Source organism: Neomonachus schauinslandi, chromosome 2, assembly GCF_002201575.2.
Source record: "Neomonachus schauinslandi chromosome 2, ASM220157v2, whole genome shotgun sequence".
In the NCBI taxonomy this organism is placed as follows: Eukaryota; Metazoa; Chordata; class Mammalia; order Carnivora; family Phocidae; genus Neomonachus; species Neomonachus schauinslandi.
In genome coordinates, this window is record NC_058404.1 from 128,098,360 (window position 1) to 128,121,348 (window position 22,989).

The window sequence follows — 22,989 nt, forward strand, 5'->3', positions numbered from 1 at the left end:
ACTTTCCATACTCTGCCCTTTCAGAAGTGGAATTCAGGATTAACATCCTCAAAACAACACTGTTGAAGAAAAGCAGTGCAGCAAAGATGCAAAAATATGTCGAGGTTGATGGCTTTTTACAAATCTAATTCTATTGCCATTTGAATTGAACTGAAAAACAAACAAAATAAAAAATGGACTGCTGATAGACCTTACCTTCTTGAACTGCTTGAAAAGGGTTGCTTCCATCAACAAATGTCACCGAAAATGTGATTTTCTCAGTCTGTAAAATCTCCTCATTCTGGTTGAGGTCACCAACTGCTGTACGAAACACCTCATCATCCTTTTTGGCAGATTCATCAAAAATTGCTCCTAGAAAGAAGTGAGTGTTGCCATTAAACAATAACATAAATATTCTGTCACACTCTCTGGAAACATGCCAAAGAGACTTATATATTTGAAAAGTGTATAGTTTCACTTAAAGCATGCACTTTATTTATTACTGAAACACATTGTACTGGAAGCAGCGTGATTGCTAAGCAGGAATGTAGTTATTCTTCCAAATGGAAATGATGAATAGTACATCAAAGTATTATTTCAGGAAAAGCTTTGGTAAGACAATATAGTAAGTTCAAAAAGCTTCTGCAGAACAAAGTAGCTAATACATTAGACATCTCATATCATAATATCTTTAGGAGTTCATAGTTTGAGGAATATTTTTCTGAATAATAGGAGATAAAATCAGGAAACTTTCTGAGAGCCATTCACACAGTGTACAGGGACTTCTATTGAGATCTGAATTTATTTTTCTTTTTTCTTTTTACTTCCTTCCTTTCTTTTTCTCTTGAACAAGCATTTCATTATCTTTTACAGTAGTAAATTCAATAACATTTATAGAAAATTTAGGCACATAACAAACCTCTGAGCAGAGGTAATTTAAGAAATACTTTCTGAAGAATTAACAAAAATCCTGGTGGATGATTATGGCCTTTTTCACTCATATAAAATAATAATGATTATAGGAGATGTGACTAACTTCTATCTGAATGATTGCCTGTCAGCAGGGTATTGGTTAAACACACCAGTTCTAGGAGTAAACTGATTTCAAATTCTGACTGCCACTTGTTAAGCATATTACTTTGAACATGGGATTCAAATTCTAAACCCCACATTCGTCATTTGTAAAATCTAATAATAATATCTATCTGTGTTATTAACTGCCTTAAATAAGTTTATCCATGTAAAATGTAAATAAGTTGTGCTAACTGAATAGTAAATTTTCAATAAACAGTAATGTATTCTTATTTTTAAATACTGTAATCCAACATTTTCTATTAATATTTTTCCATATTGCAGAATCTCATTCAATCCTTAAAATAATTATGTGATACACATACTACTACATGCACATACAGTCATGAAAATTAAGTTTCAGTGCAAGGAATATGCCAAAGGGACAAGGCCATAGTGCTTGACTCCAAAGTCTGCTCTAAATCACTATGGGATACTGCTTTTCAGGATTATACCCATAAGAAGTAAAAGTATTTTTATGAGGATCCTGACTTTATTGGAAATCTGGGAGGTTCTTTCCCAACTGGCCACACATGTCTTCTTTGTATTCATTCTGATTCTGCTAGTTCTAAGCAGGAACACATTTTTAAATTGTTTATTTTTAAATTATAAACACTGGGCCAATGTACTTTTTACCTTTTTGAGTGAATCAAATGAATTTCCTCCTGACAAAAAAAGACATACATGCCAGGGTCAATAACATGATAAAGGAATGACTACACAACCATATCCATATACAGATCCCCATACACATAATATTGTTCTTGACTATAATATTCTTTGTAATGTGTAAATAAAAAGGCATTAAAATGTCTTTTTTTCATATATAAATACAATATGGGTATTATATACACACACAGAGATAAACACAGACTATATATACAGACACAAATATACATATACATGTTTATATCTATACACATCCACACATATGTATACATAGAAGCAGACATTCTACATATGCCATTTCTGTTGATTTTATGCATTTGTGACTAAAGCCCATAGCCTTCTAGTGAAAGACAGATCATGATATTAAACATGCATTATTAGAGTCAATACATGATAAAGCAAGGGTGAAACTATGTCTATTTATGACAAGTGTGGCAGGTGACTTTTGCCCTCTTCACCTTAAATGGCCTCATGATGATGAGGCAATTCTCAGTTTTCACTAGAGAAGGCAGAGTGTCTAACAGGCTTTTTGTATGAATCTAGCTTTCTCTTGTCACCGCTCTTTTATATTACCATGGAACGTACTAACTTTGACCAGCCTCTTAAAACCCTTGCTTTCTACTTCCTATAGCTTTGAATACCTGCCCACAGCTAAGAGCAGGAGAAAGGAAAAGAATTTTTTTTAACTGATACATAAAGTACTCCCTAATTATATTATTATATATCTATTAGGAAATTAATATTTTACTAATTTAATCAAACATATATTATAGATGTTAACTTTTGATCTCGCATATCACTCCTGAATCAGATTGAAATCTACTTTAGAAATTGATTTTGTGAAATTAGTTAGACAATAAATGTTAGATGTATCTTGCTCATTTTAAGCCACATTCATGAAAATGCATTTTAATTTGTGATAATTGTTATGAGAATCTAGATTAATTAATACTATCACATTCAGATATACAAATTTCTTTAGTAGTTTGTTAGAAAGTGTGATATAAATGTAGTATAATTGGAACTGAAATAACCAATTCATTTTAAACCAGATAATCTAAAATGTCTACGCACAAAGAAGTGATGTATGTTTATATAAAGATGCTTCATCTTGTCATGAATTCTAAATGGGTCTTTTAAAAGAAGAGTTTCTAATCAACCTTGGTTTAAAGCAGGTGACATTACTGACTTCTGCTGAGTATTGGTAACACATTTTTAATGGAAGCATTTTAATGTTACCTGACAGAACCTTTAAGATTGCCTTAAACATTAAACCTGACTTAATAAATGGCAGAAACCTACAGAAATGATAGCAAATTAGTCAATTCCATGCTGAATTAAGATATACTGAAAAGGAAATGCACAAAAGAAGCAGTTCATCTTTCTGCAAACAGCAAGAAGTAAACAGAAGAAACGTTTCATCTTACTGCACACAGCATAACCAAAGAACAGGAAATCCTATCAACATTTCAAATCCAGTTATTTATTTACTTTTTTCTTCAGCTATAAAATCTCATCTTAGATTTGGTTTTTAACCAAAAGAATACATGCAGCATTTTGTATTAAGCACAACTATTCTGAAAACAGCTCAGTGAGTTCCACATGCAGAATCTCACAAAAAGAAGTTTTTTCCTATTTTATGCACTTCCAATAGTATAGCAATGCCATCTTTTTATCCTTTCTATCAATTCACATATATTACCAGTCTAATCCGGTATCAAACATCTTAGATTTACTTTTTTTGAAATTTATAAAGTTCCTCAAATGCAACATTCATAACTATATAGTTAACATGATGACAGCATCTAGTTCTTTCTCAGCTATTTTTTTTTTAAGATTTTATTTATTTATTTGACAGAGAGAGACACAGTAAGAGAGGGGAACACAAGCAGGGGGAGTGGGAGAGGGAGAAGCAGGCTCTCCGCAGAGCAAGGAGCCCGATGTGGGGCTTGATCCCAGGACCCTGGGATCATGACCCAAGCCGAAGGCAGACGCTTAATGACTGAGCCACCCAGGTGCCCCTCTCAGCTATTTTTATTAGCATTTTTTTACTGTCAGTTTTATTTTACAACCTTGAGGTGAAAAGCAGATTCAACTTACTGTCCAGATGAAATAACTCCTCCACCACTCACACACACACACACACACACACACACACACACACACACTTTGATCAATAGATTATACACTATTTACACTTCACATTGATCAAACTGGAAGGAAGAATAACCAAGCAATAAAGCAGATACGGAACACCTCCTAAACATTCCCATTATACCGATTTGTAATCAGTCAATTCCATTATTAGGGATTGATGATCTGTTCTTTTCATGAGAGGGAAAAAGACTTTACTTATCCTTATACAAAGAGAGTGACATATACAGGGAAGGAAACATACGTTTTGTTTTGTTTTGAATTAATTTATTTATTTTGAGAGAGCGACAGAGAGAGAGAGAGAGAGCTTGTCGGTGGGGGGGGCAGTGGAGAAGGGAGAAAGAGAGAATCCCAAACAGACTCCCTGCTGAGCGTGGAGCCCAGTATGGGGCTTGATCCCACAACCCTGAAATCATCATTTGACCTGAGCTGAAATCAAGAGTTGGACCCTTAGCTGACTGAGCCAACCAGGCTCCCCACATATATGTTTTTAAATACAAACTACAACATGTTTACTTGTCTTCTTAGATCTTGTATCTTAGATAGTAAAAAATTATAGTTTATAGTAATATTAAAACCATCCTGACATCTTTTTTATTCCTTGTTGTGTAGGGTCATCTGTACAAGTCAGCATTTTATACCATAAATCTTTTTACACAAATTCATATTTGCAAATATGCTTGCTAAATAAAACATTATTAGAAATTACTAACCTGACCAACTCCATAATTCTCAAAACATTAGAAGCTTTAAGAAACATTAAGCTTAGAAGCGTTTTTACCTTCATGTCTTTATTCATGGTGTTGTCTCCATCATGGATGTATGTATGCTTGTCTCATTAGCAAAATATAATTTCCTGGGTCATAGAAACTATTTTTATACTTTGAGTGTATAAAAGGGAGCCTGGATATATTAGAATTAGTCAAGAAACAGTAATTGATTAATTTTTCTTTATGTTTAGTTAGGCATAATATTATAAAATAACTAGATTCAAAGACAGGAGTAAAAATGTGAGTTACAACTAACTCTAAATTAAAACAAAAGTAGACTTGCTAATGTACTTGCAGGTGAATCATTATCATGACTCCAGAATACCTAAATTATTCAGCAAGTTATTAATCATACACTAGTATTTTTAGTTTGAATATTTACATTCTTTTTTTTTTCTTATACATATAAGAGGCAAGTGGAGGAAACATTGTTTAGCTGGTAAGATAATGGGGGAAGAAAATGTCTTCATCTAGCTCAAAGTTTTCTCTAAAAATATTGAGAAATGTTTTGATACATGTCTTGAAGAAATTTTTCTAGTAAGTAGAATTATTGGAAGATCTTTGTTATCACATTATATAACTAATATACCAAGTAACTTTTAAAATAAATAATTCTAAATATCTAATCTAAATATCTAAATATTGTTGTCTAAATATACAATAACAAGTATAAACACATCTACATTACCCTTGCATGATCAATGTTTAAAACCTTACCATCTAAAAAGACATGTATGAAACAACTACCCAAAATACATGGTTGGATATCAGAGTTGCAAATAAAATCAGAGATAGCTCATCCTTTTTCAATCATGAAGTTCAAAATCTTCATTTATTTAATTTTGCCTATATATAAATTCTTTATGATATGTAGTTTTAAAAAAGAATAAATTTTTCAAAGGTGCTCTATGAAATGAATCTATTTTTCTTTGAAGCAACAGGATAGATGCTGTTGGCTTCTCTCTCTGCATTTTTTTCTCTTCTCTTTTTTTCTTCCCATATATTCCTGCATCCACCCATCCACCCCTCAAAATAACCTTCCCTCAACACAGAGATAATCATCAAAGCCAAGCCTTATTGTTTCTTAACAAATCATTTGTTGACAAGACAGTTGATATCTATTACATGTTGAATCAGACCACAGCAAAATTAAGATGCCTAGATAAGATGACAATGGAAGTAGGCAACTGGGGATTTCACAGACTCAAAGCTGAATGAAATTTTAAAGATGGTATACACTCCATTTCTTCAGAAAATGTAGTGAAAAGAGTTTAAGTGATTTGAAAATTACACAGCCAAAAGTTAGAAGGGATAGAGTAGGAATTTAGGTTTTCTGGTTTCAAGTTTGGAGCTATTGCTTCCATATTTTTTTTTTTTTCATTTCAAGCATTAACTTTATGAAAAAACATACATATATATAAGCTCAGGTATATGTATGCATATATATATTACATATATAATAAGCTATATCATTCATATATATGTACATATGTGTGTGTGTGTGTACACATACACATTCAATAACTAGTGATACCTCTGGTGATTAACATATCAAATTCATTTACCATAAACTGTGAAGTACTGAAAATTGAAGAATCATAGCAAAACTTGAACATAATTGAACATAAGACAATGTATTGCATTTGCCCTAGCGGCATTAACAATTCAACCTAGGAGGTTAAATAAAGAAAAAAAGCAAAAATCTCTGCTTTGGGACAATTTACTGGTCAGAGTAGGGTTTATAGTTCTTCAGAGCTATTCAGAATTTTTAAATCATCGTATATCTTCACTGTTTTGGATACTACTATTCACAAGTAGGTGGGTTTTTTTTTAATTCTAATAATGTACTCTGCATACACATTAGTTGTAATTTGCACTGATATCCAAATCAAGAGATCTTTAACTTTTTTTTTTGCATCTACTAATGGTAATCCCACTATGTCAGTGGAAATCGTACATACATTTCAAAAGAAGCACAAATAATGGAAGACATTATAAATACCTCAAAAATCAGATTTCCCCTTTATTTCACCCTCTACTTAAATTGCTCTCAGTTTACAGAAGAAACAAAGTTAAACATGTTCCATACTAATTAGCAGAATTGTGACCGAATGAAATAAGCATTTTCTAAACCATTTGGCATCTCCACTTGAACATACAGACTACCTTTCAGTGGGATATTATAACAATGAAGGTAGTGTGTGTGTATGTGTGTGTGCGTGTGTATGCATGTGTGTGTGTATAAAACTATCTGTCCAGATAATATTAATTACTTTGAGATATCTTCCACAAATTAATTCTGTATTACAAATATTTTCTGCAGTCCCTTCTCATTCAACAGAAATATTCCCAATAGGTTCTGTGCTAATACCTTGACAGGCACGAAGTGCGGTTTTTGGAACTCTTTCTCCTTTCATCAAGAGGTATATTTTCCTCAGTTCACTTATCTAATCCTCACACTTTGACTAAGGAAGTAAATCAAGACAATAATTCTAATTGGAAAGGAAGTACTGGATATACACCAAATTCATGACAATTAGCAAATATTATTCTGAATCAGAGACAATTTTAATCTGTTGTGTTTCTGTCAAGTTTATAATAATTGAAATAATAACAGTGAAAGCAATTAACATGTGTTAGTAATAAGCACTGTACTAAGTGGTTAACTGGCATTATATCATTTAGTTTTGATGAAAAACCGCTGGTGGAAAATGAGGCTCAGATTAAGTAACCTTCCTGAGACCCAAAGCTAGTAATGACTGGCAGAATTCACAGCTTTCAGTTTCAAAACCTTCTTTAAAAAATTATGAGTTTAATATATGGCAATATATTCACTATTATAAATTTCTATATTACCAAGTGATAGGAACAATTTTATTTTCATAACTATCATAAAAAAATTTTTTTGTATGTTAAAATTCTCAAATAGGTTTTAACTTTTTTGTTGGAGAAATTTTTATTAACTAGGACTAGCTTATAAAGTTTCCAAATAATATTTTTTTGCATAATTTTTATAGATGCAATATTTACCACAATGATTTAAACTATACTAATTTAAAGAGTACTTTAGCTCAAGTATTCACACAATTTTTGATCAAACTTTATGTTTAATTTTTCTTTTTCAATAATCTCATATATACAAGGAATTAAATTGAGGTAAATTTTTAAACATTAGGTTAAATGGCAATTTTTACAGTTACTTTAGAGTGATGTTAAGTGAGTTCTGGTAACATGCATTTTGATATGTTCTTAAATGCAGGGTTCTGAACAAATCTCTAGCCTTTCATTTTTTAAAGTTAGAATTTTTTTTCACTTTAGTGACTAATGATCCTGATAGAATGACAATGCCAGAGTCATTTACGCATTAAAGGACTTTAATAATTTACTTGGGAATATAATATTCAAATTATGACCAGGTATAGCAACTAACTGGTTCATTATCTCCCAGTGTCTAATGATTACTTAGCACTTTGCTCTCAGAGTTCAAAGTACATTATAATATTAACTTCCATTTTACCCACCATAATTATCCAGTTTATAGGTGAGCATCATTCTTGTTTTAAAAATAATCAAGTTCAAAGAGGATAGTGCTAAGATCACAGAGGGAATTAGTTAGGGATATGGTACAGAAAATATAACTGTAAAGATATAAAACTCCATGCAGACTAATAAAATGATTATACATAAATACTTGAAGGCAAATTATAAATTTTGAAATATTTTTATATTGTAGATACCTTTAAATTTTCATTTTTTCTCAAAATATTATGATAAAGTGACAAGGTAAGAGCAAATCATAGACCAAAAAGTCAAATTTTCAATTACTGTCTCCTGAGATTTCAGACTAGAGCATTTATGTTCGAGTTTATGTTGTAACATTCCATCACAGTGTGAACTAAGTCAAATTCATGAAGGGGTTCTTCATTCTAACACAGGCCTTTTACTCAGGCCAAATCTCCAATGACATTTGAATTCATATTTCATTTGGAATTTTTGTAAAGTTATACAGAAACCCAAAGCACATTTAAATGGATAATACTTTCACTTGAATATTTGACTTTGCTGTATGTTTTCCAGAAGTCTGTGGAACAAAAGAAAATGCAGGCTGCTTAAGGAACAGATAATCTGACTCATCCATGTGGATGATAATAGGAAGCTAATCTTTAACACAATCATTTTATGTTGGAACATAGATCCTCTCTGAATAAATTATGCATTTTTATGTAAGTCTGGTGGTTTGGGGAATAAATATTACAAATTAGTTCTTCTAATAAGAATTATTTGTAATTTTCAAAACACTACTAAATACTGAGAGATCAACAATCTATATTTTTTCTTTATAAAAATAGCACTATTGGGGCTCCTGGATGGCTAGTCAGTTGAGCATCTGACTCTTGGTTTTGGCTCAGGTCATGATCTCATGGGTCTTGGGACTGAGCCCCGCCTTGGACTTCACACTCAGTGGGGAGTCTGCTTAATGACTCTCTCCCTCTGCCCCTCCCCCAACTTTCATGTACTCGCAGGCTCTCTCTCTCTCTCTCTCTCTCCCTAAAATAAATAAATAAATCTTTTTAAAAAATAGCACTATTTACAGAGGATTCTGGGAAGATGGTGGACTAGGAAGGATTAGGAATTTGTTTCCCTATCTCGACAATAATTGCATTGGTAGATTCTGTCTGGTAACTATTCTGGAAGTCTAAATATATTGAACGATTGCAACTTCCAGAGGAAGGCTTTGAGGGTACTGTCAGCCTTTAGGACAGTAAGAGCTACCCACCTTCCACCCCTCAGCCATTTGGTAGGCAGCTGTAAGTCTATGCCTTTCCAGGAGCACCTTGCACACAGCTTGTGGGAGCCAGGTGGGCAAAAAGAATTCTGTCCTCTAAATACAGGGGATCTGTGCTCTGCCACAGAGGGCTGATTGCTGCTTCTGATCTTAGAGGTACACAAAGAGACAGGGAGCCACTATTGTTGCACTCCCTTCCACTGTTGCAAGCTCCTCCCTCTCTGGCTGAAGCGAATGCCAAAATATTTAAAAAGTCACCATTCACATATTCCCCCTTCATTTTTCTCTTTTTCTCCTTTGGGAGCCAGACATTACCAACCAGGACATTCAAAAGCAGCTATATACACAGGAAAATTAAAAAGTCAATGTACATGCCTAGAGAAAGGTGCAGGTTGAGACAAGAACTGAAAAGCTTTTAAATTTACATTTCAGGCTGATCTTTGACACAGAAATGACCTACAATAATATAAAAAAAAGAAACAATAAATAAAAACAAAAACAAAAAGCAGCAAACTCTGAGCAAAGAAGAGAATGTGACTTCCAGAGTTACCCTATTTTTCAATTGAAATATCCAGTTTTTGACAAAAAAATCATATGGTATATGAAGAAATGGGGACAGTGTGGTCCATTTGAAGGAAAAAAATAGATTTACAGAAATCATCCCAGAAAAAGACCTAGTTGTAGGGCTATTACAGATTTTAAAATAGCTGCCTTAAAGATGATCACTGAACTAAGGAAAGATGTGGAAAAAGTCAAGAAAACAATGGATGGGCAAATAGAAATATCAATAAAGGTATTAAAAACCTAAAGAGAAACCAAAAACAAATTCTGGAGCTTAAAAGTACAATAATGGAAATGAAAAATTCCCTAGAAGGACTCAAAGATCAGGGAGAAGAAAGAATCAGTGACCCTGAAGATATGACAATGGAAATGACCAAGTCTGAGAAAAAGAAAAAAAAAATTGAAGAAAAGTGAACAGAATCTAAGGGACCTTTGGGACAACATCAAGAAGACCAACACAAACATTGTGGGATTTCCAAAGGAAAAGAGAGAAAGAAAGGAAAAGAGAAAATAACTGAGGCAATATTAGCGTAACCTTCCAAAATTTGATGAAAGACAACAGATATAAACATCCAAGAAATGCAGTGAACTCCAACAAAGAAAAACTCAAAGAGATTCACACCAAGACACATTATAATCAAACTTTCAAAAGCCAAAAACACAGGAAAAATCTTAAAAGCAGCAAGAGAGGATGCACACATATACTAGGGATCCGCAATACTATTATCAACAGTTTTCTCATTAGAAACTTTGGAGGCCAGAAGGCAGCAGGCAAAATTAAGGGAGAAATTAAGATACACCCAGATAAAAGTCGAGAGTATTCATAATCATTAGACCTGCTCTGCAAGAAGAGCTAAAAGGAGTCCTGCAGGTTGAAATGAAAGGACATGTCAGAGCAGCTCAAAGCTACATGAAGAAATAAAGATCATGGTAAAGGTAAATATATGGGCAATTATTAAAGTCACCATTATTGTAATGACAATTTGCAATTCCACTTTTTTTACTTCTACATGATTTAGGACACTAATATATATTTTATAAAAAGATAATTATTAGTCTAGAAGCTAGTATTATTGTAAGTTTGGTTTTCTACATAACTTAAGAGACTAACAGATTTTTAAAAATATTAGTTTATGTTCTGGGGCACAAAATGAATATAAATGTAATTTTGTGACATCAACAACTGAAAGGACTGGGGATGGAAGTATAAAGGAGCAGAGTTTTGTATGTTATTAAATTATAGATGGTATAAATTCCAATAGAGCATTACAACTTTAAGATGTTAAGAATAATCCCCATGGTGACCACAAAGAAAACAGCTATGGAATATATATAGAAGGAAATGAGAAAGGAATTTAAATGTTTAATGTTAAAATATAAAACTTTAGAGGCACCCAGGTGGCTCAGTCCTTAAGCGTCTGCCTTCAGCTCAGGTCATGATCTCAGGGTCCTGGGATTGAGCCCCACATCGGGCTTCCTGCTCAGTAGGAAGCCTGCTTCTCCCTCTCCCACTCCCCCTGCTTGTGTTCCCTCTCTTGCTGTGTCTCTCTCTGTCAAATAAATAAATAAAATCTTTTAAAAATAAAATAAAATATAAAACCTTAAATGTTACCAAAAAACAACTAAATAAAAAAGAAGACAGTAATGCAGGAAATGAGAGACTACAAACTTACAAAGACTGAAGGTAAACAAACAATAGCAAAATGACAGAAGTCCATTCTTACTAATTATTTCACATGTAAATGTTATAAACTCTCCAATCAAAAGACAGATTTTGGTAGAATGGCTAAAAAAAAAAATGATCCAACTATATACTGTCTGCAAGAGACTCACAAAATATTTGTAAATCATATATCTGATAAGAAATTAATATCCAGATACAGGGAGAACTCCTAAAACTCAACAAAAAACAGACAATCTAGTTCAAAAATGGACAAAGAACTTGATCATTTTTCAAAAGAAGATATATAAGTACCCAATAAGTTCATGAGAAATCTGTTGATAAAAGATGCTCAACATCACTAATCATTAGGAAAATGCATATCAAAACTACACTGAGATACCACCTCATACTAATTAGGATGGTTACTATCAAAAATAAAGAAATAACCAGGGTTTGCAAGGATGTAGAAAATTGGAACCCTCTGTACCATTTGTGAGAGTGTAAAATGGTACAGCCAATATAGAAAACAGCATGGTGGCCCTAAAAAAAAATAAATAAATTGAATTACCATGTGATCTAACATTTCCACTTATGACTACGTATCTCAGAAAATTGCAAGCAGAGTCTTGAAGAGATATTTGTACACTCATGTTCATAGTATCATTATTTTCAATAGCTAAAACACGGAGCAACCTAAGTGTTTATTGATGGATGAATGGACAAGCAAAATATGGTATATACATACATTGAAATAATATTCAGTCATGAGAATGAAGGAATTCTGACGTATGGTACAATATGGATGAACTTTGAGGACATTATGCTAAGAGAAATGAGCAGTTACAATAAAACAAATACTATATGAATCCACTTAAATACTGAGAGTTGTCAAAATCATAGAGATAGAAAGGAGAATGGTGGAATTCCGGGGCTAAAGGCAAGGGGAATGGAGAGTTTTTGTTTAATAGGCATAAAGTTTCAGTTTTACAAGATGAAAGGAGTTTTAAAAACATACATTGGTGATGGCAGCACGACTTTATGAATGTATTGAATACAACCAAATGTATACTTAATAATGGTTAACATAATAAATTTTATGTTATGTGTATTTTACCACTAAAAAATTGGAAAAGAATGCAATTGTTTAACTCTTTAAATTATTTTCCATATTTTCATATTGAATCTGTGAAGTAATCCAGTGCTTTATATCTTGTTTCAGTCCCTTTCTCCATATCATACATTTGTTTAAAGCAATGTCTTATTATTGCAAATTTAACTGCCATGACAAGAAAAGAAAGAACTGGTTTCTGAAAAGAGACTTTTTAACACTGCATAGCAATTCAAACTGTTCCAAACTGAAATGATGCATTTTCAAAAAAAAAAAAAAAAAGTAAGAAGGTATCTTCTTGAAAAGCACATTCACTGGGAAGACTTGCAGATATTTTTAGATGGAACAGATACAACTTTTTTTTTTTCCTTTTGTAACAATTCACTAGATCCTTTTAATACTACCTTCAATTACCATAAAAAAGTGTGAGAACTGGTATATGGTACTAAAAGTAAAACCGTATGTCAAAGAAATACCTGTATGGAAAAAAAAAAAGTGTGAATTCTATGCTCTTGGAAGAGTGAAACTCATTTTACACACAAATAATTTAGTTTAGACTGTCTTCTATATAGTAAGAATCGATTTTTATGCACAAGTCAAAAGTTCACTCTGCTTCTAGGTAAAAGCAAGTGATTTACCAATCTGAGTTGACTTAGATAAGTCACTTGAAATTAAGCACTTTAGAACTGTAGATCATTGTCTTCATTTCTAAAGAAAAGAAGGCATCATGTGGTATATTTCAGGTAGGAAAAAGGTACCCTTCTGACATAAATCTCAAACTTCATCGTTTCATTAACTCTGAATTCACTTGTAGTTTTATCTTCTTTATTATATGAGCACTTTAACATGTAAAACCAAAAATTTTATGGAAATCTATGAACTTTTTTTCCAACATGTCCTATTTTGTGCTGTTTTATATACTAAATAAGGAAATGTGTTAGGAAGCAACATAAAGGTATTGCTAGGGAGCTGTCCTACAAAATATTTTGTGAACAGTGAGAAAACAGTGGCTCTATTCTAACTGTAGACTAGCCAATAGTGAGTGAGACATGAGTTTCCTTATGAAGATGACAATATTTTGGGGGCATTTATTAGTTGTAAGTGGTTGCAAAATGGACCCAATTTGTTTCATCTATAAAGATCTGTCTCATAATCATAGTTGTTACCATCTACAAGTCAAATATTTAAAAGAAATCAACTTTAAAGTACTATTTTTAAATTCTTGCATAAAATAAAGCTTACAAATATTTCCAAAATTGTGTATATATGCTTGCCACTCTTTTATTCTTAACACCAATAACAGTTTTTGTTTTTTTTTTTTAAGATTTTATTTATTTATCTGACAGAGAGAGACACAGTGAGAGAGGGAACACAAGCAGGGGGAGTGGGAGAGGGAGAAGCAGGCTTCCCGCCGAGCAGGGAGCCCGATGCGGGGCTCCATCCAAGGACCCTGAGATCATGACCTGAGCCGAAGGCAGACGCTTAACAACTGAGCCACCCAGGTGCCCCAAGACCAATAACAGTTTTAAACTGAAATTCTTGTTTATATAGCTCTCTTCAACCTCATTTTACAGATGAGAACACCAAATTACAGAATCACAATGTTAGGTGAATTATTGAATCACTAAGTTAAAAAAGTAAATGAACTAGGATTTGAATATAGAATTTTCTAGATTCAAAAACCTATAGCTTTTATACTAATAAACTGTATCTATGTTGAAAACTTAGCCACTGCTGAGAAAAAATATTCTGCTTTTAGAATAACGTGCTGAAAAAAGAGACAACAATGAATGCCTTCAAACTGTGTCCTTAATTCATCTCTTTAGACAGTCTGACTCAATGACATGATATGTAGCATTCCTCTTTTGAAGAAAAAGAAAATAAAACAGCAGCTGGAAAGATGTGATAACTTAAATGAGATGTGGGCCATATTAGTAGAGATGACAGAGAATACACTATTGCCTTTTATTAACCTCTTGAGAAATGATTTTAAAAGTCAGAATATGTCCAGTAAAAAATGCTTATTTATGGTATTTCATGTAAAGCAATTAACCACAGAGTACAAGTTAAAAAAAAAAAAAGTCAAGTTTGGAAAAAACTCTACTGCATTGCTGATACACGGACATTCTTAGGTGAAATGTATGAAGAAAACATAAGTAGATTCCTAGAGATCCCCTACTACTGTTTCCTATCTTAAGACTTGAAGTTAAATTTCAAATAAATATTGTGGGGATTTTTTCCCAATAAAAAATGTAAAGAAATTTTCTTTCCTTTAACATAATTTCTAAAACAAGTTGACATAATATTTATATCTGCAAATTCTAGTTGGTAGGTGTACAGATGGATGTTTGCTATGTTCAGCTCTATGCACTTTTCAGTGTTTTTACAAAATGTTCATAATTTAATGGTGAAATAATCTAAAACAACTTTCTTGATCAAGAATTTGAATAAAATATATACAATGTTATACAATATACTATATCAAAATCATGATTATAAGAATTCATATATCCATATTTATTATTCATATAAACATACCTATGTTACCCCCCTATATTTAAAAGATTATTTCACTTACATCTTCTGTTTTATTAAGAAGTCAGTTCCCCCAAGTTTCAATCAGATGTGAAAGGCTATATCTTTTTATGAGCCCATTGTAAATAAAAATTTAAAAATTAAGTTTCAAAATGGTTCAGAAATTCATCGCAGGACTCTATCTTGAGCTCATAAAGCCTCTGAGATTCTTTTTATTTATTTATTTTTATTATTATCATGTTCAATTAGCCAGCATATCGTATATCATTAGTTTTTGATGTAGTTTTCAATGATTCATTAGTTGCATAAACACCCAGTGCTCATCACCACATGTGCCCTCCTTAATATCCATCACCCGGTTACCCCAACCTCCCACCCCACTCCGTTCTGTAATCCTCAGTTTGCTTCCTGGAGTCCAGAATCTCTCATGGTTTGTCTCTCTCTCTGATTTCTTCCCAGTTTTCCCTCCCTTCCCCTATGGTCCTCCACGCTATTCCTTATGTTCCACACATGAGTGAAACCATATGATAATTGTCTTTCTCTGCTTGACTTACTTCACTTAGGATAATCCCCTCCAGTTCCATCCATGTCAATGCAGATGGTGGGTATTCATCCTTTCTGATGGCTGCGTAATATTCCATTGTATATGTCAACCACATCTCTTTTATCCATTCATCTGATGAAGGGCATCTCGGCTCCTTCCACAGTTTGGTTATTGGGGACTTTGCTGTCATGAACACTGGGGTGCATGTGCCCCTTATTTTCACTATGTCTGTATATTTGGGGTAAATACCTAGTAGTGCAATTGCTGGGTCATAAGGTAGCTCTATTTTTAACGCAAGCTAGTACAGCCACTCTGGAAAACAGTATGGAGGTTCCTCAAGCCTCTGAGATTCTTGTTGAGAATGTAAGGCCAGCTAATCCCATCATGATTCTCACTTATAGCATCTTTGGTTACTGTCCAAAATGTATGTCTCTTTAATTATATATTTTCATTTTCTCCCTGTTTTTTTAATTAATGTTTTCTATACCTTTGCACAAGTACTATTCTCCATTCTGACCACCTCATTCCAGTGTAATCAATTCTATTAATATTTTCAACTCCTTTACGGACAACTGCTGGCTTTGGATAAACCTTAGCTTTCTCTTGAGGACTGGAGTTGGAGATTTATATTTTCAAATGCTGGACCTACTACAACTAGAAATGGTAAGTTAACATTGCTTAGCTCCTTAAAAACAATTCCAAACTACTATCCTCCAAAACAGTAAAATCATCTCTTCTGAAACCCTACATCTGGCTATACTACAGTATTATCCTCCTCATCATTATCACTGACCACCTCCTCACCAACTAACTGATGCACTGAATAAAGTGGAACCTGGTTCAGAATTCTTCTCTCTATTCCAAGTCTTGCCATTATCCTGAGTGATACAGTTGATAGGTATATGTTGGTGACTTATTAGGAGATATACATATTGATGATTCATCATCCATCATACTAACAATACAATTCTGGGCTTTCTTATTTCTAATGCCCATTAACCTTCAGTAAATCCATGACCAATCACTAGTCCCTGAATCATCTGTATATACTCTACATGAGAAATCTTGCAATTTAATACCTTACTCTCTACAGTGTCTGCCTAGGCACTGCATTCTAATGGAAGACACATTCTTTTTTTTTTAATGGATAATACATTCCAATACCCTTGTTCTTCAGCCACATAGAGACTTCCGATCTCCTGACCATTGAGTTAATGAAGGTTCCTTTACTGAAACACTGATAACTAGCAGAGTAAAAAGGAGGTGAATCAAAATTTCCCTTTTGTATATTTTATGTATCAAATGTCTATTAAAATGCAACTGGAGAAGTTAGGTAGACAATTGAATATATGGAAATGAAACATTTGGAAATTAAAAGGCCTGTGAGTGGACATGATCATATAAGAAATAGTGTAAATGGAGTGAAGGTGAGGGATCAGAACAGACCCCAGAGGCAATCCAGTCTTAATCAGAAGGAGAGAAACAAGCAAGGATAGAGTAGAAGGAACCATCATTGATACAGGAGGAAAACCAAGTTAGAAAAGAAGAAAGAAAAGAAAAGAAAGAAAAGAAAAGAAAAGAAAAGAAAAGAAAAGAAAAGAAAAGAAAAGAAAAGAAAAGAAAAGAAAGAAAAGAAAAGAGAAAGAAAGAAAGAAAGAAAGAAAGAAAGAAAGAAAGAAAGAAAGAGAGAAAGAGAGAAAGGAAGAGAGAAGGAGAGAAAGAGAGAAAGAAAGAAAGAAGAAAGAAAGAAAGAGAGAGAGAGAAAGAAAGAAAGAAAGAAAGAGAGAAAAAGAAAGAAAGAGAGAAGGAGAGAAAGAAAGAAAAGAGAGAGAGAAAGAAAGCAAGAAAGCAAGAAAGCAAGCAAGCAAGCAAGCAAGCAAGAAAGAAAGAAAGAAAGAAAGAAAGAAAGAAAGAAAAAAGTTTTCTAAATAATTGGGAATGGTCAACTATATGAAATGCTACTCAAAAAATTAGTCATATGAGTACAGATAAGTATCCTTGTTCTGTTTTTGGTAACATAGACATTGTTGATTATTATAATAAAAGGAATTCAGTTGCTGGTCAGAGTGGAAGTCAGATTGAAATGGGTTAAAGAGTGAATGGGAAGTGAGAAGACAGAGTTTCAACACATTTTTAAATAATTACCCCGACATAAGGCCCTATGCTTATCTTTCTCTCATTAGACTAGAAGCCCCCACAAGACGAGACTAATGTTTGAATTTTCATAAGTTCATAGACCCCAGTGTCTGGCATAGTGTCTTCCATTTAATAGACACTCAATATTTGTTTGCTGAACTGCAGTGGTAGAACCAGAATTCTGAAACATAGTGATTTAACTCAATCAGTGATAGAACTTTAAAAAATAAACATGCCTCCCCAGAATCTCTGTGAATCTATACATGTAATAAATATACTTTTAAAAGAAGGTATAACAATGTGAGGAAACCTTTTTCTTCTAATTAAATTATCCAACAAAATGTAATGTGCTTCCTCTTGTAGTTCAGTAGTATTCACAGAGGCTGGAAAACATTACAATTTATGTATTATAAAACGATAGGGTAGGTAACTTTAAAACCCTTCCAAGTCTGAAATATTTACTTCTTACTTGTATTTCAAAACAATTTTACACTTCAAAGTCTGACAATATGACAAAGCTCCTCATTCCTACCACCAAAATCAAATATGCAGAAAATTCAGAAGAGTAAAGTAGTATGTGTCTGAGGAACTAACATAAAAAGTCAGAAAACTTGGAGGAGACAATTGTAAAAGCTAGCTGGAATGTGGGAGGCAGCCAGGAATGGTATCTCAACGTATCTGCAGAAACAGTCAAATCATTCCAGGGGCTTATAGAGTCTTCTTAAAGACCCTCATACTCAGTCTGTTGCTCCTTGACATCCAGTGACCCCAGCCTCCTTGTTTTTCCTAGAATATACAACCCATGTTCCCATGTCAGAGGTCTTCATTTTGTTCTTGGGATGCTTTTCCCTTTAAACAAATGCATAACTGGCTTTCTCAACTGCTACAGGTCTTTGCTCAAATGATACCTAGTGAGACCTCTCTTGATTACTTTATTTAAAATTTTAAACCCTCCTCCACACCCATTCCTTCTTCCCTGATTCATTTTTTGACACAGTACATGTTACCACCTAATAGACTACATATCTTAACTCTTTATTTACTGTTAATTTTTGTCCCCTCTCTAGAATACAGGTTCCATGAGGCAAAGGATTTTGTCTGTTATATTCATAAAAAAAAATCACCAGTGCAAAGAAAGGCACTTGTTGCATTATCAGGCTTATATAATTAAATATTTAAAAAGCTACCCTCAATCATAACATTAATGAATAATACTTCTACAAAATATTTAAACTACATATACTAAGGTCTTAAGTCAAAATTATTGTTCAGAGACCCACACCTCAGCTTTATTTGTTATTGAGTTCACCTTGTAGATAGCTTTTATAAAGCAGTGAAAATTTGAAAAGAATATTCTAAGAAGTTTCATGTGCTAGAGTCCCATTTTCTCAATAAAACTTTGTTTTATTTCTCTAAATGCAATTAGAGATTTATTTGTGTAAATACTTAATTCCAAAGACCCTTTTTGAATTAAGATATAACAAATAAAGCAGGAGAACTAATCATAGTTTCATAATGCTTAATAAATTTTCAAATATGCTATGAATCTAAGCAAGCAACTTTTTCTGTAGAAGCTGCAAATACACGTTTAGCACTTTTTGTAAAGATGACTTCAGTTAAAACTGGAAATCCATCAGATTATAATCTGAAGGAAAAGACTTCCTAAACGTCATCTAATTCAGATAAAAGGAAAGCCATGTGTAGATAAACCATATTTTTATATATATATTTATATATACTAGGAAATAAGATATACTTTATAATTTAAGAAAATTTATAAATATAATTTTTGAAGCTGAATGTGTCAGAATTATGAAGGAATTAAAAAAGAAGAAACAACATCATTATACAGCTTGCTAAAGAAGATTAGAGGCTATTCGATACAACAGCTTTTTCGTGGTATTTCATAAATTAAAGTCATAAATACTACTCTTGTAGTATGTCAACGTTACAAAAGTAGTATATATACAAATTAGTGAAAAATCAAATGCAGATGTGATCATTTCTAACTTTTGAAGGGGTAACTACTTACAAAAAGGACATTTGGAGGTACAATGTTCATCACAAAGAAATACATCTCTAGACTAGGTAGCACTTTAGAGATGGGGATATGAGACTGAACAGCTTTTAATAGTAAGTTTCCTGACCCAACCACTCTAGTGACAGTCATTCACAACTAAGCATCAGTATTACACAAGACTGATCATACTTTGGTTGAAACTGTGTAATATGTGCCCCAAACTATATTATCTTTGGCACTTTCTGGCATCATGAGGTACCATGTTCTTATAATTACACAGAATTTCTTTCAATTATTTGTCTTCAGCCTGAACAAAAACAGTACCTGTATTGTTCCTGTATATAGATTAAATCAGTTACCACTGTTAAATAATAGTGTAATTTCTTACTCATCCAGTAGAAAATATCTCAGTGTACAATAAGGATTGTGGAGGGTGAAGGAACTTGCTGTACATGTTGTTTGCAAAAGTGAGGAACTTCCTGTGGCTTTTCTGCAATTGTGAAGGAAGGAGGCATGCCAGTTTTTGACAGGAGAATGAATAGATTCAGTCAGGCCTAACATGAATCCTATTGTCCAAAACTGTATTCATTGGATACGTCATCAATAAATTTTCTGGTCTCCCTTTTGCTTTGTTGGCAAACTTTGTTTTATTCCTGTAAATGCAATTAGAAAGTTACGTGCTATGCAGAATGACTCTAGAATTGTTTTCTATCTTCAAAAAATAAAATAATAAAAATACTGCCATATTGAATTGAATGGCAATATGAACTTTCTTTTTTTTTCTATGTTTGTATATCATGACATTTTGAGATGCTGTCCCTTGAACAATTTTCACTTTTACTTGAAGATGCATTACACATACCTCGCTAAAGTGAGTAAATACTTCACCACAAAAAATTGCACCAGCTGCTAAGTATATCCACAAGGTTTAGTGAAACCTGTCAGGCCTTCAGAACCATCAACAGTGAGCAAAAAGTACATGCACCCCTACTGTTCCAAAGATGTTAGCTGCTATACAGGGATTATATAGGTAGGAGATAAGTTATACACAATATACCAATGCCTGCTAGTTGAAGAGTAATATTCCAAAGAAATACATAGGTTGTCACTCATGTGACATCAAGAAACAGCTGATGTCAAACCATTTTTTTTTTCATTTCCTTTTGGAGAGAACATTTTCATCTTTAATTATAAAAGTAAGTCAGCTGACAACCTCAATACTGCTTAAAATAATTGAGTAAATATGCCATATAGTTATTAATTTCAGAAGTTTTAATACATCTGGCACTTTCAGAAGTTTTAATACATGTTTATAGAATATACTATAAACATGTCATTTTCATAAGCACATAGAATATGTAGACCAGATAACAGGTACTAAATAAATGCACTTTTCCCACCTTTCCCAATTCCTTAAAAATGCTAATTTACAGCTGAACACTTGAACACAGGTTTGAAGTACGTGGGGTCTATTTATACACAAATATTTTCCAATAAATAATACCTTACAGGACTATAAATGTATCTTATCTTCCTTATGATTTTCTTAATAACTTTTTCTTTTCTCTAGCTTACTTTATGGTAAGAATACAGTATATAACACATATAACATACAAAATATGTGTTAATCCATTCCTTTATATTATCGGTAAGGCTTCCAGTCAACAGTAGGCTCTTAGTAATTAAGTTTTTCAGGAGACAAAAGTTATAAGTGGATTTTTAATTGCATGGCAGGGATAGAGGGGTCAAATGTATTTTAAATAAATGCAAATATCTCAAATAAAGAATGTTCAAGCTAGAGAACTCTGCATATTAACTGGCAACATAAAATTGGAAAATGCATTATTATACTTAGTATGATTATTATTATAAACTTTATAAAAGGTGGTATGTATCAAAAGATTATAAAAATTGTACTTAGATTTTAATTAAGCCCCTACTCTACCTTAGATTTTAATTAAACCCTCTACTCTACCTGGACAAACTGTTTTTTGCTGTTGTGTTTTTTCTGTTTGTGGAACATCTAGGTGGCAGACAGAACTCGAAAATGGCCCTTCCAAGATTCCTGGCCCCTACTGCACATACAACCTGTGCCAATTACTTGAATATTAACTTAGGGTGGCTGTGCAGGGATTTTTTAGATGTAATTGAGGTCCTGAATCGGTTTATCTCAAACCAGACATATTATCTGAGTGAGACTGACTTAATCATATGAATCTTTAGCAGCAGAGAGCTTATTCTTGCTGGGAGCAGAAGGAGAAATCAGAGATTCTAAATATGTGGGGAAAATCGGATATGCCATTGTTGGCTTGAAGGTGGATGGGGCTTTGAGACAATGCAGCAGGCAGCTTCTAATAGCTCAAAGAGGCCTCTAGCTATCAGGTAGCAAGAAAATGAGAACTCCTGTTACTCAACCACAAGAAACTGACCTCTGCCAGCCATAAGAATGAGCATGGAAGCAGATTTTTCCTTATAACCATCAGATAAGAACTCAGCCCAGCTGATATTCTGGTTTCAGTTTTGTGATAACTGTAGCAGAGAACCCATTCATTCATTCCATGTCAGACTTCTGACATACAGAATTGTGAACTAATACATTTGTGCTATTTTAAACTTCTAAGTTTGTGGTACTCTGTTATACTGCAATAGCAAACTAATACACTCTTTTACTTTTATTCTGTGAGATGTGAACAATAATATCTAATTCCCTAGTGTCTGAGAACAACTAGTCCTGGGCCTACCCAACACTGGTGAAAACTACTGATTAATTACTCCCCTTTCTTTAACAAACATCATATGAGTATGTTCCTATGCCAGGCATCCACACTGTTTTAGGTACTAGTAGTAGAAACTGAACTCAGATCCTAAAGAGGTTATAGTCTAGTTACAGAAATGATTAGATAGGAAGGTAGGTAGGTAGGTATGTAGGTAGGTAGGTAGGTATGCAGGTAGGTAGGTAGGTAGGTAGGTAGGTAGGTAGGTAGGTAGGTAGG

At 33.1% G+C, this 22,989-nt stretch overlaps 1 protein-coding gene across 2 annotated transcripts in view; it reads right to left on the reverse strand.

The window, feature by feature from the left end:
* GRID2 (glutamate ionotropic receptor delta type subunit 2) overlaps positions 1–22,989 on the reverse strand; it is a 1,393,842-nt gene that overhangs the window by 1,116,374 nt on the left and 254,479 nt on the right. For both annotated transcript variants that reach the window (XM_044912908.1, XM_044912909.1), the window contains exon 2: positions 196–351. In XM_044912908.1, the coding sequence (XP_044768843.1) occupies positions 196–351 (156 nt within the window). The remainder of the gene's footprint in view (positions 1–195; positions 352–22,989) is intronic.